At 45.4% G+C, this 16823-nt stretch overlaps 1 protein-coding gene across 1 annotated transcript; it reads right to left on the reverse strand.

Moving 5' to 3' along the window:
• Positions 1 to 2155: 2155 nt before the first annotated feature.
• On the reverse strand, positions 2156 to 13040 carry RND1 (Rho family GTPase 1). The gene is made up of 5 exons (XM_056860443.1): positions 12895 to 13040; positions 12030 to 12117; positions 10076 to 10185; positions 7793 to 7927; positions 2156 to 2428 (listed from the first exon to the last, which is right to left on the reverse strand). Exons 1-5 carry the CDS (start codon positions 13012 to 13014, stop codon positions 2183 to 2185), a joined length of 699 nt encoding a protein of 232 aa, XP_056716421.1. The 5' UTR covers positions 13015 to 13040; the 3' UTR covers positions 2156 to 2182.
• Between the last annotated feature and the right edge of the window lie 3783 nt (positions 13041 to 16823).

The raw sequence follows: 16823 nt of genomic DNA on the forward strand, positions 1-16823 counted from the left end.
GTGGTGATGGCTGCCAGCTTGGAGGGCTTTAAGAGGGGAGTGGACATATTCATGGAGGAGAGGAGTATTCATGGCTATTAGTTAGAATGGATACTAGTCATGCTGCATACCTATTCTCTCTAGTATCAGAGGAGCATGCCTATTATATTGGGTGCGGTGGAACACAGGCAGGATGGTGCTGCTGCAGTCGTCTTGTTTGTGGCTTCCTAGAGGCGCCTGGTTGGCCACTGTGTGAACAGACTGCTGGACTTGATGGGCCTTGGTCTGATCCAGCAGGGCCTTTCTTATGTTCTTATTATTGGATACATTCTAGAGTGCCTTACCACTAGGCAGCAATGATGTCCAATCAACCTGGTTACGTAAATTAACTGTTCACCCTAAAACATGCTCCAGAATTCAGTATAACAGGGGTTCTACAGCCAACAAATCAGTGGATACAGAATGCTTGAAAGCCACTGATCAATCCATATTTCTATGCATTGCATCCTAACATTTTTAGCCTTGCTGAAATTGTTAGAACAGACAATGGAAGCTGTCAAAGAAGCCATCCAGTGAAACTGTCCCAACAGCCACCAATAAACAGATACAACAAAGAAAAGAGATATTAGACCTGTCAATACACACACACACACAATATCAGTAGACATAGGAAGCTAATCAGCACACTAAGCCAGGCTACCTGGGAAGTCAGAGGTGGCCATCACCTTTCATATTCTAAAGCTGTGTCTTCACCACACCTTCCCCCATTCTCATGTGGCAGGAAGGCACAAAGATCCTTGGAAGGTAGGAATGCTGTGGCACGGGCAAAACATTTTTTCTGGAACATGAGCAACCAGGTTGAACCACCAGTACCAGCATCCATCTCAGGTTCCAAGATACCCTACCTACCTTGGTCTTAGAGCCCAATGCATAGCATAAATAGATGCTCAGGTTGAAAACTACCTGAGCAGACCCAGCCCAAGATGACCAGATGAACAATTTGTGACAGAGTAGGAAGCAGATTTACACTCAAAGAATCTAGTTTTCAGCTCTAATCAGGGAAGTTTGTTATGGCAAAGTTTGAGAAACTGCCTGGCAGGCTTAGATCAAGAAGGTAACAAAAGGCTTGGATATGAACACACAAAGCTGCCCTGTACAGAATCATAACACTGTCAGTGCTTCTGCAAAGCCTCAGACTGATATCATTACTAGTTCTGCTCCACAAGAATGATTTAACTGGAAAAGCCAAGAATTGAACTTGGGGATTTCTACATGCAAAGCATGCACACAGCCACTGAACGATGGCCTCTGTAAACATTTTTGTACATAAGCCAGGTCTCTTAAAGGTGGTGGGAAATCCAAGGTTCATCTTGGTCTGGTATCTGTAAGCCCCCTTCTATGTTTCCCCATGCCTGGGAAAATCCAAGAATGATAATGACAAATAAGAAACCCCCTTGAACAAGCTGTTAATCTGCATTATATTTTTCATTAATAAATAATGTTTTCTTTTAATAACACTGAACATTTAGGATTTCCCCTCCCCTCCCCCATATTCCTTCCACACACAGAGACAATGTCTATAAAACAGTCATCCCTCCTCCCACCACCACCCCATCATCTCCTGAGGGAGAAGAGGACACCCAGGCACCTCTACTCTAGAGGAAATGAAAGGGAGGGCAAAGGAGAGGGGGAAGGAGAGGTATCAGTAATCAGCCTGCTTCAGACAGGCAAATGGGACAAGCAGCAGATGGAGAAGGGGACTAGGGCCAATGAGAGATTATTAACTGTGTGTCAGATGGGGAGAGGATACTTTTGAAACCCTCAAACATGGAACAGCCACTGGAGCCACTACTGTCCAAGATGGTGCAGCGCCAGCCCTCAAGGGCCTTCCATGGCAGGCTGTGACTTGGGCCAGCCTTCACCCTCACTGTCCAGCCAAACTCTGATTTCCCCCTCATGTCTATCTGGAAGCACACACTGCAGCTGCATAGTGGGGAAGCATTTGCAATGTGGAAAGGATGGACAGGCCTGCTGAAGTTGGAATGGTGGTGGTAGGGAATTTGATCTTTCTGGATTATCCAGCCTGCCCCATGGGAACCAGGCAGCCCTCCTCCCCACCCCAGAAGGGTCAATCAGAAGACCCAGAATCCATAGCTGTTCTACCACCACCACCACCCTCTGCTCCCAGAAGTGAGTTGGCCCTTCACATGATGGAGCAGCTTTTTGCTTTCTCCTTCTTGAAAGTGGAAGAGATGAGCTCAGATCTGCTAGGTAAGCGGAGGAGTCTCTTGGGAAAGCTTCGGGCCGGACTCTTAGGATGCTGGGGGCCGGCCTTGCTGAGGCAGATAGATGCTGCTGTCCGGAAGATGCTGTGCACACTCTTCTCTGATGTGAATGCAGAACACTCCAGATAGGTCTGTGCTCCAAGCTGCTTGGCCACAGCACAACCCTGCAAAGAGAGAGCAGAGGACGTAAGAATCAGCCAGCAGCCCTAAACCAAAGGCATCAAAACCCAGGAAAAAAACACAACATGACACAGAAGACGGCTCTCAGCCACCACAAGGATGGATCTGATTTCTAAGAGCCAGCACGGGTTTCTCAAGAACAAGTCATTTCAGACTAATCTGAACATAGTATTCTTGTTGACAAATTGGGAAAATGTGGTTTAGATCCTATTACTGTTCAGTGGATCTGTAACTGGTTGACAGATCACACCCAAAGAGTACTTGTTAATAGTTCCTCATTCACTTGAAGAGAAGTGACTAGTGGAGTGCCTCAGGCCCTGTTTTGTCTTGGGCCCTGTTTTGTTCAACATCTTTATAAATGATTTGGATGAAAGGATAAAGGGGAATGCTTATTAAATTTGCAGATGATACTAAATTGGAGGGGCAGCAAATATGTAGAAGGCAGAGCCAGGATACAGGATGATCTTGACAGGCTGGAGAACTGGGCTAAAACAAATAAAATGTACTTCAACAAAGATAAATGTAAAGTTCTGCATTTAGGTAGGAAAAATCAAATGCATAATTATAGGATGGGGGAAGAGTTGTCTTAGCAGTAGTGTGTGTGAAAAGGATCTAGGGGTCTTAGACCAAACTCTGAACATGAGTCAGCAGTGTGATGCAGTAGCTAAAAAGGGAAATGTGATCTTGGGCTGTATCAACAAAAGTAGAGTGTGCAGATCACAGGAAGTGATGGTATCGCTTTACTCTGCTCTGGTTAAACCTCACCTAGAGTGTTGTGTTCAGTTTTGGGCACCACAATTTAAGAAGGATATAGACAAGCTGGAACGTGTCCAGAAGAGGGCAACAAAGATGGCGAGGGGTCTGGAGACCAAGTCTTATGAGGAAAGGTTGAAAGAGCTGGGTATGTTTAGCCTGAAGAGGAGAAGACTGAGAGGTGATATGATAACCATCTTCAAGTTCTTTCATATAGAGCAGTGATGGCGAACCTTTTAGAGACCGAGTGCCCAAACTGCAACCCAAAACCCACTTATTTATCGCCAAGTGCCAACACGGCAATTTAACCTGAATACTGAGGTTTTAGTTTAGAAAAAATAACTCCTACATTAACATCTTTTGTCTTAAAAGAAAAACACATAACAGAGCTTTCAATGATACAAACAACTTTTGAAAGGTAAAAGTTTGCATTTGGCATGCTTTTGAACAATTAATGTTCCACAGGTTAATTACATGCTAGGTAAGTGGGTGTTCCTCTTAGTAGGGGATTTCACTGAAAGGTGGGAAGCGCCGCAAAGCCCGCGCTGTGGCCCGAGCACTCTGCTCCCCTCCAGCTATGCCATGCTGTGAGCTATGCTCCCCTCCAACCTAGCTCCTCTCCAACCCCACCATGGGATTCACCTTCGCCACAGACTCAACAGGCTGCTGTCCGCGCCGCACCCTCATGCCGCATGTGAGCCGCCCGGCATGTTAGCCGCCCTGCCTCATGTGACAGGGGAGGGAGGAAGCGCTCCCATTGGGCTGCTGGGCAGAGGGGTCGGTGATGTGAGAAATGCCCTCAGGTGCGCGTGGAGAGGGGGAGGGGAGCAGCCCGGCCCCGCATCCCTCTGGCTTTCTAGTAGCGAACACAGGCAAACTCTGTGCTAGGGCGAAGGCGGGCATGCCCACAGAGAGGGCTCTGAGTGCGCCCTCTGGAACGCGTGCCAAAGGTTCGCCACCACTGATATAGAGGATGACGCTGAGTTGTTTTCTGTTACCCCAGAAGGTCGGACCAGAACCAACAAGTTGAAATTAAATCAAAAGAGTTTCCGTCTAGACATTAGGAAGGATTTTCTAACAGTGAGAGCGGTTCCTCAGTGGAACAGGCTTCCTTGGGAGGTGGTAAGCTCTCCTTCCCTGGAGGTTTTTAAGCACAGGCTAGATGGCCATCTGTCAGCAATGCGGATTCTATGACCTTAGGCAGATCATGAGAGGGAATGCATCTTGGCCATCTTCTGGGCATGGAGTAGGGGTCACTGGGTGTGTGTGGGGGAGGTAGTTGTGAATTTCCTGCATTGTGCAGGGGGTTGGACTAGATGTCCCTGCTGGTCCCTGCCAACTCTATGATTCTAAGTCACATAGCACTAGCATTTTGGTAGCAATTATGGTGCCTATACATAGCAATGTCTGCATGGTATCTTCACATGGCAAGTCATCTCTGCTGTGGCTGGACTTCATTAGGCTAAGTCCTCCAAGGAACCAGTCAAAGGCCCCACACTAAGGCAGTCTGGAAAATAACAAATATCTTGCTTTTTATCTGGGCCCTGTGAGAATTCATTGGAATTCAGAATGGGGAAAGTTTATTGAGAAGCAACAGCAGTACCATCCACTATTGCTAAGGCAGTGCAATTTAGAACACTGGGGCTAATATGTACCTCCTCTATACATATTTCAAGGGTGACTGAATAGGACTGGAGGAAGCCAGGCATTTGCATTTACCTGTGATCTTTAAATACTGGCAAAAAGTGTCCTTTAATGGTTGGGGGATGTGGGATTTGTATGGTTCAGTTCAAAGCCCTCCTTCCATTCCTTTCCCTTTTGGGACTTCCCATGGTACTTGAACAATAATGCACTATATGGGAAGTGCAAGAATTTCCATTGTAGAAGTCTCCAGGTAAACTGCATTTTGGATGTACCTATTTATTTATTTTTAAAGTTATACCCTGCACTATCCCAGCTAAGGTTGGGTCCAGAGAAGCTCACATCAAGACAAGTTACAAATACCTTGTAAAGTCCTTTGGCTATCTACAAATAAATATTTACTTACTTAAGTAAGTTACAATATGATCCATTTAAACCAAAATGCAAAAATATATCTTAAGTTAAAACCATAATCCATAAAAACTAAACTCCCACTAGAACTTAATCCCTCGTCAGCAGCCAGCCCAGGCTAGGTCACTGGGCTAGGTCAGGGTGGGAGAGGTACAGAACTAGCTGTCTAGCCTGGCAGAGATGGTAAAAAGCTGCCTTGGCTACAGCTGTGACCTGTGCCTCCATTGACAAGGAGGCATCTAAGATCACACCCAGGCTCTTGATGGTGGATATAGGTGTCAATTGTACATCAAGAGCTAGAAGCTGGCACACCACCTCCAATCCTCCCCGACCCAGCCACAGAACCCCCGTATTCAATGGATTTAGCTTTAGTCGACTCTGTCTCAACCATTTTGTCAGCTTTCAAACATCTGGCCAGTGTGTCCAGGGCGGTATCTGGCTGGCCGTCCATCAACAGGTAAAGCTGGGTGTCATCAGTATACTGTTGACAGCCCAGCCCGACACTCCAGACAAGCTGGGCAAGGGACCACATATAGATGTTAAACAACATGGGGGAGAGGACTGCTCCCTGCAGAACCTCAAACACCAAGGAATGCCGTGGCAATACCGTCTCCTCAAGAGCTACCCTCTGACCCTGACCATGGAGAAAGGAGCGCAGCCATTGGAGGACTGTCCCCCATATTCCAATGCCGGTGAGGTGGTGGTCTAATAGATCATAACTGACCATGTTGAAAGCTACTGAAAGATCTAATAAAATCAGCAGTGCTGACCCATCTTAATCCAGCTTCCAGCACAGATCATCTGTGAGGGTGACCAGAGCCATCTCCGTCCCAAGGCCAGGGTGGAAGCTGGACTGAAAATACCTACTAGAAGACCCCTATTGGACTGAACGTTCTGAATGGACAATCAAGATAAAAAAGAAAATTGCCCAGATCAGCATCGACCTGGACTCCCTGCTTCAGTCCAGCGAGAGCTATATCCTAAGTATAGTAAAACAAAGACTAGCCGATCACGAGTTCCAGCGCAAATTTCCTTTAACGCTGCCAATTTGCTCACCTCAATACTTTGGACTTCCACCTAATTTCTGTTTTAACTTCCTGGACCATCTTGACAATCCTAAACTCAGGAAAGTCTTTATGCAAGCTAGGACTAACACACTGCCTTCGGCGATCCTCCATGGCGGATTCCTGAAAACACCTTACGCTGAAAGAGTCTGCAGATGTGGCATAGGATGTCCTGACTCCCTGTCGCATATTCTTTTGGACTGCCATCTTTATGGTTTCCCAAGAGGAAACCTCATAAAACCTATAGTTTTGAACTTTCCTCAAATAACACGAAAATACTTTACAAACTATTAGCTGATAAGGATCCCGAGATAACCGAAAACGTGGCAAAATTTCTGACGATAGCAGTCAACCAATGGGAATCTAGTCAAAAGTAGAATCACAACATTAAGGAATGATTTATATTAATTTTATTTTAACTTTTCTATACTGTAAATTGTACTATGCTAATAAAGATATTTGAAATTTGAATTTGGACTGAAACGGGCCCAAAGCTGATGTGTCCTCCAGGAATGCCTGAAGCTGTCCAGCTGCTGCCCTCTCAACTAGCTTACCCAGAAAAGGTACATTAGACACTGGGTGGTAGTTGGCCAGATCACTAGGATCTAAAGATGGTCTTTTCAAGAGTGGATGCACCACTGCCTCTTTCAAACTCCCTGGGAAGACCCCTGTACTCGGGGACAGATTGACAATGTCCCCCAGGAGAGGCCACACCACATCCTAGCAGGCCTTAACCAGCCAAGATGGGCACAGGTCTAGGAGGTGTGCTGGGCCTCACATTCGGCAGGATCCTGTCAACATCGGCTTTGGAGAGCCAAGCAGTGGTCCAATATTAGACCTGAAGATGGGCAAGGGGCTTACTGTATCAACATTAGCATGGAAGTTGTGGCAGAGTGTCAAGATATGAAATATGCCCAGGTTACATGCCTGTTGCAAGCACCAGGATACTGTCATGCATGGTATACCTCAGCTAGGCATACATCAGAGGTGCATGCCAAGATCCATGGCCAACCCAGTTCTATTACAGTAAGTCTTTGAAGTAAGGCTACATATAGGTATAAGCCCACTGGATTTTAAGAGTCTTTTAAAATCTGCAACTCAGCCTTATGCAAGTAGAGTGTATGATTTCCCACAACAATATCTATGGTTTTAAAGAGATATCCCGGGACAGATTTATTTTTCTTAAGAGGATTGCTCAAATGCTTTTCGTGTTTCACATACCATGTTGATTTTCAGTTTGTAAAGAGTTTCTTACAGACTAATACCATATCAAGATATATGAGAAGTTTTCCCTAAAAACTCTTATGTTGGGAAGGTAAGGGGAATTTTGAATTTAATAAAAATTGCTACCATAACCAAGGTACAAGTATGCCAACACAGAGCATCACTAGACCACATAAAAAATGAAAACAACTGTGCTTCCAGAGAAAAGGTTTCATTCTGAGTGGCAGATCCACATCAGCACCATGGGATGCTTACCTGTTCATAAGAGAGTGGGGCTTGCTTCTGATGGGACAATTCCATCAGGGTGCTGAGGTCTGTACGAAGGTCTGTCTTGCAGCCAATCAGTAACACACGGGTGCTTGGGCAGTAGTCCAAAATTTCTGTCTTCCACTGGAAAGAGAAACATCTTGGAGGTGATTTGAGCCCCATAGTCAAAGGAGTACAGAAGTTGTCATACCATCACAATACAAGTCGCCCCGCTGTTCTGGGCTCAGCTAACCGCTGCATCCAGAACTGGGAAGATTCAAAAGCAAAATCACTATAACCTCCTCTCTGATAATGGCCAGCGATGGGTGTGAGAGTTTAAAGCAGAGTTCTAAAGGAAACCTCAAGCACTCTCAATTCCACAAGGAGATTTGATTCATCAAGAAAAATGCTTTCCCCATACCCCCAACATTTCTAAATGTGGGCCAAGTTAAATGTGACCAGAATAATTCGGGGTTTTGCAAAAATAACAGGGAGATACCCCTAAATCTCTAAACATCAGGGCTAATCACGGACCAGGATGTCTGAAGACAATGAGCTAAAATACATGGTCGCTTTAGCCTCCTTTATTGCCTGTTTCAGCCAGGATTCAGCCAGGATCGAACGCATGCGTTTCGCTGAGCGTGCATTCGATCCTGGCTAAATCCTGGCTGAAACAGGGAATAAAGGAGGCTAAAGCGACCATGCGTTTTCGCCCAATGTTACTTGCTACTAGAAGAGACATTCTAAGCACAGTATCGGTTGGTGTCATTAGCTAATTTCTTTAAGTGCTGAACTGTTCCCACTCCTTTCCCCTGCCATGAATACTACAGGCAGTGGTTCAGGGTTATGATAAGTTAACATGCAATTTTTAATCTAGGACAAACCAATGGTAACTTCAGCAGGAGCTACAAAGTTACAAGTAGACTGCTGGGCCTTGCAGGTTTGATTAACCCAAGTTTTCTCCTTAACAGCATCCATTACTAGCAAACCATTTGGCATATACTCCCCTTGGCTACCATTTTCTCCATGATGACTTCAATGTTCATCTATTCCATTTTTATTCTACACTTCCTCAAAGGAGTACAAGTCAGTGCATGTGGCTCTCCTCATTTTATCCTCAACAACCCTGTGAAGTAGGTTAGGCCTGGAGAATGGCTGGGCCAAGGTCACTCAGCGAGCATCATGACAGCATGGGGATTTGAACCAGCATTCCCCTCTACAGCAAACTGCTGCTTATTACACCAGTACCAAAAAATCAAGGATAACTTGACCATACATTTTTTTTACCCAGAGTACACAGTTAATGGATGTCTGCTCCAGGACTAACATTATCATTTTAGTGCACATTTTGAACAGATTCTGAATGAAAAGCATGCCCCAAACCAGCAGAATTATAAAACACCAGTCTCTCAAAAATACAAGGCTCAAAGTGGCAAACTGAACAAACAAACTTTTACAATGTAGGCACATGGAAAGCTATATCTTAGCGACTGTGTGGAATCTTCATCACCGCAGGCTCTGAGAAAGGTCAGCAGGGCATATTTTGGGTTGCATTTGTTTTTCGTGGATCATCAGTACTGGGGAGGGAGAAGTGGGAGCTGGATGATCATCTTCACATAAGAGAGAAAGTGTTTGCTTTTTGTTTTGAGAAGATACTTTAAGCATGATGCTTGGGGGGTAGTGGCTTTAAGTTCCTCCATGATTCCTAAGGAGTGGGATAGTCGATCTGTCTTTTTGGGGCAACTCTTTTTTCTAAACATTGCATATACTGCTGTACAGGCAGAGTTGCCAGTGAATGGTTAGGTTATGTGATGAAGTTGGCACCATCCAACAGGAAGGGATTCACAGGTATGATCTTCATGCGCTTAAACATATCATTACTTAGAAATATTGCCCGCAGATAGACAATCAAAATTTGAAAAATGAAGGTGTGGGGCAATCTGTCTCTTTGAACTTGAAAACACATTTTTTTTTGCTACCACATTTTGATAAAAATTTGGAAGGACCAAGTACTGTAGTCTTTTCCAGACAGTGGTATGCCACTGAGCCCACCTGCCCTAACAGGTTCTGCATCCTCGGTGTTGGTGATCTTCTCTGGGAGCTCACATACTTTTATGACCCAATGGGAAGTGGCAATGCCTTGAACATGTGCAGTGGACTGCTGCTTCCTTAGTAAAGAGTATCTTTGTTTTCCATTATGCATGAAGCCTGGTCATTTGAACATGTGGTCTGCCACTATGCAAAGTTCAGCCTTATAGGCAGACATCACCTGGTCTGGTGCACAGATCTCACCTTCTTCAGGGCACTGTCCATGGTCTCAGGACGGCTGACATCAAAACACAGCAGGACAGCATCCGAGTCACTGTAACATAGAGGGCGCACATTGTCATAGTAGGGAGATCCTGTAGGAAAAGGGGATAGGAAAGTTACACAGCTGCTCAAAGCCTTCACCCCTTGACCAAAAGAATAAAGGAAAATAAAAAGCATCCAGTGGAGTAAGATAAAACATTGCTTTTAAAAAGATGAATCAGACTCTTCTCTGCTTATCTACTACCAAAAGAATAATGCAAGTAAAGCAGTCAAGAGTTTCCCAAAGCCACCCTCGCTTTCTTGCAGGGCTCTCCTCATTCACCCCCAGCCACCCACTTCAGTATTCTGTCTACTCTGAAGAGCAGAAACAGCTTTGCCAGGGTTTATATAAATAAAGCCCATCTTCTTATCCCCCCTTCACCCTCCACAAAGCAATTTTGAGGGTAGGATGAGTACAGTGGCCCCCACTTCCTAGAGATAGGAAGAGAAATGTAACAGACAGGGAGGAATGGGAGTTGCTTAGCAACATCTCTCTCACCAGTGAGTAGACAAAAAGGGGGTTGCAGATGTGAAAGGGATATATGCTTGCAAAATGGCAAGGGGGAACTGCCTAGTGCTGGGGGGGGGGTTTGCTGCATAGGTACAGGAGGAGGAAGAGGCAATTGGATCTCAGGGAAGGGGGCTGTGAGAAACAGCAGCATCCAAAAATGCTTCTGCAGTCCAGACACTGCGTGCGTAGAATAGCAAACAGCCCCTGCCTCCCTGCACCAGCACAATCACCATGGCAACAAAGGGATCCAAGTAGCCAGGGACCCCCACCTCTGGCCCCCTTCAAAAGAGGGGATGCAGCAGCTACAGGAACTTCCATTGCCTGCCCCAGTTAATCCCAGTTGCTAAGGTAACTCCTTTGTGCCCCTCCACATACACAATACCTTCGAGCCCCTTATTGAGTGGCTCATTCCCCCATTCCTTCCTCCCCCACTGCCCCCAATTTCTTCAGTAAAGTCCATTGAGCCCCCCTCCCCATTCCTTCCCAATACATCCACAATGGACAAACCCCTCCCCTTTGCATTCCAGAGGAGAAATGAAGGAAAGGAGCAAACTAAGCCGAGGAAAAGCATGCACCTTTTGCAGCCTTCAAGATCCCAAAAATGATTTATTGGATGTATGGGATGGTTTACTTTTTATAAGAGTGATTTAAATGTTTTACTTTAGCCCTCAGGTATTCATTCTACCCTAGGTTGGAGGAAAGCGTCTAGGGATCCAGTAAAGGAACACTAACAGTAGAGCATCTCTTTACAGATGTTCTGACTGTAAAGCCAAAGTGGGAGATTTTAGGGGAAGCCCCCCAGGCCTGTTTCCATTTGGCTAGAATGCCAACTTTTATGCTCTAATGTTCTTCCTTCCATCTGCATATCCCCCCCCACCAGCCACTCTCTTAGGACATTTCCTCTGCATACCAATGTTTGATGTCCCAATTTCCAGTCTTAGCACTCAGGACTGCACTGCATCGTGCAACGTATCTTCTAAGAGACCAAGGAAATACACGCCCACTCATCTCCAATCTATCTATTCTGGCTAGCCAAACCTTTTCCTGCTCCTTATGATAGCCAAGGTGGGTGGAGAGGAATTTAATTTACACCCACTTGCACTATCTTTTCCCATACCCAAAGCTAAGATGGGTCAAGATGGAAGAACAAAACAAGCCCTGATCCTAGCTGTTTTTATCAAGATGCCCTCTCCCATCCCAACACAAACCTGGAACAACTGAGAAATGTGCATTTCATCATCTACAACCATAAACATTCAGTACCGATGCACCCTTCTTTCCCAGACAGTAGGTCCTACAAGTTATTCTACCCAGGCAGCTTCACTGCAGCACAGCTGGTTGGGTAAGGCCTGGTCTGCCACATCCAAAAGGAGAAAGATGTCTCACCAGATGTATCCCATAGACTGAGCTCCACCCGCTGCTCCTCTGTCTCTAGGCACGCTGTGTAGTTCTCAAAAACCGTGGGGACGTAGGTCTGCAATGGAGAGAAAGACAGGCAGAACTTTTAACATTGTGTGACCTACTTTAGGGAGGGAGTGAAGGCATCAAAAGGAAGAGAAGGACCTACTTTCCCACCCAGCGCCATCACCAGGATTCTGTTGAGGGGCCACCACCAGGCATTGAGAACACTTAGAGCCACCCATCAACACAACCTGAAGATGCCACCAGAAGCTGATTGACAGAGGCAGTTTGGTGCACAGCTCTGCGCATCAACTCCATGCCACAGTAAGGGAGAAGCCATATTGACTCTCGGGTAAAAGATGTTTTAAAAATGATAGGAACCCTTAACCCACTGCCCGTCTTCTCATGCACAACTCTGGAGAAAAAGGCAGAGATAATACAGAAACGGAGGGTTGTGGCAAGACAGAAATCGAGCTGGGGAACCATCACAGAGAAACTGAAGAGGCAGAATGCTGTTAAAAGCTAAGTCGGGGGATCCTCCCAAGCCCCCAGCTGGAGCTTCCGGACAGAAGATTAATAAGCAGTTCCACCTTCAGAAGCCGGTCAGAGGCATTTTCCATTCACGTCTGGAAGGAGTGCAGACTCCAGGTAAAGCTCCCCCCCCCCATTACTTTTCGCACGGAGGGCACAGATCCAGAGGCACCTCCTTTCAGATCCTACTCCACTCATTGCTATTTGTGTTTCCTGCCTTAATGCTTGTGAAATGGCCAAATATCTCTATTATTTAAGAATGACAGAGGGCAATTTTACACCATCATGTCCCAGCAGAAAAGAGCAAGAGTCCACTCACCTCCGGGTAGCAGTCTTTAGCCAACACTTGCAACATGGCAGTCTTCCCACAGTGTACATCTCCTACGAGGACCAGCTTGCATCTGGCCACCGCCGGCTGAGGAGCTCTCCTCTCCCTCATAGCGGCTTCGGCGTCTCTTGATGCAGCGCTGAGATGCTACAGAGAGACCAAAAATAATCCTCACGCGACGCCTTCTCTCCCGCAGGCTAAAACCAGCCGAGGGGGTGGGTGGGCGGGGCGGTTAGCAAAAGCTGCTCTTATAGATATTATGGGAAGCCAATGGAAAGGAGAGGCGGGACCTCGTGCCGCCAATCGGAGAAGGAGGGCTCCTGCTCCAAGACCGGCGACTGAGCCGGCTGGCGGAGGTCTTCCCCCCCCCCCCGCTTAAAGAGACATTCCGATGCCTGGGAGAGATTGATCGCTGTTTTTGCGGAGGTTCAACCGGAGGGGAGGGTCGTCGTGATTGACACCTGCGTTGGTTCTATTCCACGTACCCCAGAGCTTTAGAACGAAGGTTTAAGCCTTCAAGGAACGGCGTCGTTTCAGTTCTCCTTTAGTCCCTCAACTCACGGACTAAATTTGTTGAGCCCTTGAACAAGAACGATTGTTTTTATTCCAGGATTCTACGTCCAGGAAAGCGCAGGGCGCTCTACCAAAGAGCGGGGTCTCCTCAAAAGGTTGACTTTGCAGGAGGAAAATGTCAAACGCGCATAAACTCAGAAGTCTGAACATCGCAATGTATTTATTTTTCTTTTGACTTGGATTTTTAGAAATGGAAGTTCTGCAGGGGTTGTTTTTTTTTTTTTTTTTTTTTGAGATGGGAGTATTTTCTTTTGCGGGGGAGCCCGTACTTGTGTGTCAGTGGTGTGATTTTGGTGATAGGATTTCGTATTAGTTGTGGGGGAGGAGACGTTTCAAACGCTATCATTCCCAACGGCTCTCCCAAAACACCAGATGTTTCCAGAAAGTACATTTCTTTCCACATAAAAAAGGAGGGTTTTTGGTGTGGTTTCTAGGTACTTGTAACGAGATTAAATGAAATGTGAGAAAAAGATTCCCCCCTCTGTTCTGGTATCATTTTTTCTTGTAGTCCCCTCCCTCCAGTTTTGACTAATGTGTGCAAAAGTTCATGTTCGCTCTATAACAAAAAGGCCAGGAAAGCAGTGCCCTCTGCAGGAAACCCGGAAGAAACAGAATGACGTAGATTCCAAGGTAACACTGTACTCCCTCGGTAGAATCAAGTCTAGGTTTGCCCGTTATTGGGGGCGGAGGGGGGGAGAAATAAAACTGCGGATTTCCCCTACTCAACTGGTTCTTTATTAAGTCAGAGTAGTGACCCATCCAGGGACAGTGCTGTTCATCCTGACTGGCAGTAGCTCTCCATATGCGTTTGCTCAGAACTTTCCTAAGTCTGCAGTCTAGAAATTGCACCAGGAGGGGTAATGCATACAAAATGTTACATTACCAAAGCAGATATTAATTTGGAAAGCAGAATAGGCTCAACTTTCACTTTGTCACAGTTTATTTTTTTAATCAGTGGGTCTAATGTCATTGTTATTTGTGTTTCCTGCCTTAATGCTTGTGAAATGGCCAAATATCTCTATTATTTAAGAATGACAGAGGGCAATTTTACACCATCATGTCCCAGCAGAAAAGAGCAAGAGTCCAGTAGCGCCTTAAAGACTAACAAAAATATTTTCTGGCAGGGTATGAGCTTTCGTGAGCCACAGCTCACTTCTTCAGAGAAGAAGCTGTGGCTCACTAAAGCTCATACCCTGCCAGAAAATATTTTTGTTAGTCTTTAAGGTGCTACTGGACTCTTGCTCTTTTCTACTACTGCAGACAGACTAACACGGCTACCCACTGTGAATTACCAGCAGAAAAGAATGCAAGAGTCTTAGTTTAAGTGGATTTATATTTGCTTAAATGGTCATTAAAGAAAAATCTATCCAACAAAATTTATCCACTGATTGCTGAAGATTGCTGAAGGGAAGATTTGATACACGTTTGATGGTCCTGTGCGCAGATTTTTTTTGCATGAGATTTTGCATGAGATTAAACATCTTAATGGAATTTAAGTGCCTTCTACAGTCATTGTACGTTATTTAAATGGAATATTTCCACAGAAGGAAGTTAAATGAAATGGTGGCATCAAGGATTTTAGTGGAATAGAATAGTAACAATTGAATAGTGTGAAGGAAAAAAGGGGGTTTCCTAACATGTACAAGGCATATTTTGAAACTGAAAGATGGGAGCAGAAAGGGAATGTATGAATATGTTTGAAATTTCCCCCCAATATAAAGCTGAGGGAATAATTTTGTGTTTACTTGATCAAACAGGAATACTCAATTTAGCAATATATCATTGTTTAAATATACTATTAATTATTTATTCTTGCCTATTAAGTCTTAAGATTTTTAAAAATAATTTCGATACTGTTCATTATAATTATAAATACAAGTTTAAAATTAAAAACAAAATTAACTGTACTTCGGCTTTTGCTTAGCATCATATAGAAGCCTTATAACTGTATCAGGAGCTCCGTGGCCCAGAGCGGTAAACTGCAGTACTGCAGTCAAAAGCTCTGCTCACGACCTGAGTTCGATTATGACGGAAATCCATTTCAGGTAGGTGGCTCAAGGATGACTCAGCCTTCCATCCTTCCAAGGTCAGTAAAATGAGTATCCAGCATGCTGGGGGTAAAGTGTAGATGACTGGGGAAGGCAATGATAAACTACACCATAAACATAGTTTGCTTAGTAAACGTCATGATGTGATGTCACTTTATGGATCAGTAATGACCTGGTGTTTGCACAGGGTGTTTGCACCTTTACCTATTAAGGTATATTTCACCCACAATTAACCCATGGAATTCACTACCCTGGGATGATGTGCAGGCCAACTACATCCTCTTTGTGAAGGACAGGCCCTTGAGTAGGCAATAATCTTAACTCTAATCCCTCCCATTTTAATCTATTCTAGTTGCCTTCATGGATTGTACATTCTGTTGAAACCGAGAGGCTTCTACGCCAGAGTGTTTGAGGCTTGGTCTGGCAGTGAGAGGAGAATCCCCAGCTATATCTGGACTGCTGCTGTTTCAGTGGGGGCTGGACAGTGTCTGGATATCCAGTATTGGGTACCAGACAGTTTCTGTTGTCATGGCAACTGCAGCCTCCTCATCTCCAAAGAGCCTCTAAAATAGAAGGTGGCTATTAGTATCTGAGGGAGACAAGCAGGTGTGGGAATGAATACCCTTTACAAGTGTTTGTGGTGGGCTATAAATACTGCAGCAGAGGTTCATTTTCAACCAGGTCTTCGCCTCAGAACTTGTATTTTGCTCTCATCACAGAATAACTAAAACCAAATCCTAGCATTGGGACTATGGGCTTCCAGAGCTGAAGTTGGGATGACCTCCAGAGAATTCTGTTTGAGAAATGCTGCAAAGCTGGTTGCAAAAGTGGTGCTCTGGGAGCTGCAGCACTAATTTTATTTGTTTAAAGCATTTCTATCCTGCCTTTCTGAAGCTCAAGAAGGCTGACAGTGAAATATTAAAATTACAATAAAGCAACAATCGTCTCAGCATCAGCTCTTTTGGTTGGGGCTGTATTGCCCCTCATGGCTTGCAGTGAAAAGGGGAGGGGAGGGGTGAAGACTTGGCCCTGCTCTGCTGGGACATTCCTGCACCCCTCCTCTATAAACTCTTGGCCAGGCCTCTATTCCTGTGCTCCAGCACTCTGCGCACACTGTAGTTCTACCAAGAGGGCGCTCTGGCTCAGTCCTACTGGCTCTCTTGTCGGGAGAGGCTGTTGCTAGGAGACCGAAAGGACTCGGCCTGGAAAAACAGAGAGGTACGATTGAGGGTGGTATGGGGCGAAGGGGGGGGGTGCAGGAGGGAAGGAGGTAGTTCAAATCACAATATGTGAAATCTG

Source organism: Euleptes europaea, chromosome 1 (genome assembly GCF_029931775.1).
Source record: "Euleptes europaea isolate rEulEur1 chromosome 1, rEulEur1.hap1, whole genome shotgun sequence".
Taxonomy (NCBI): Eukaryota; Metazoa; Chordata; class Lepidosauria; order Squamata; family Sphaerodactylidae; genus Euleptes; species Euleptes europaea.

Bases quoted from the DNA above. Each gene is read 5' to 3' on its own strand.
- RND1 (XM_056860443.1), bottom strand. From the start codon at position 13,014: ATGAGGGAGAGGAGAGCTCCTCAGCCGGCGGTGGCCAGATGCAAGCTG. The intron at 10,186-12,029 runs GTGAGACATCTT...CTTTTCCTACAG, and splicing joins CAGTCTATGGGATACATCTG to GATCTCCCTACTATGACAAT. The intron at 2,429-7,792 runs GTAAGCATCCCA...CTCTCTTTGCAG, and splicing joins CCCCACTCTCTTATGAACAG to GGTTGTGCTGTGGCCAAGCA.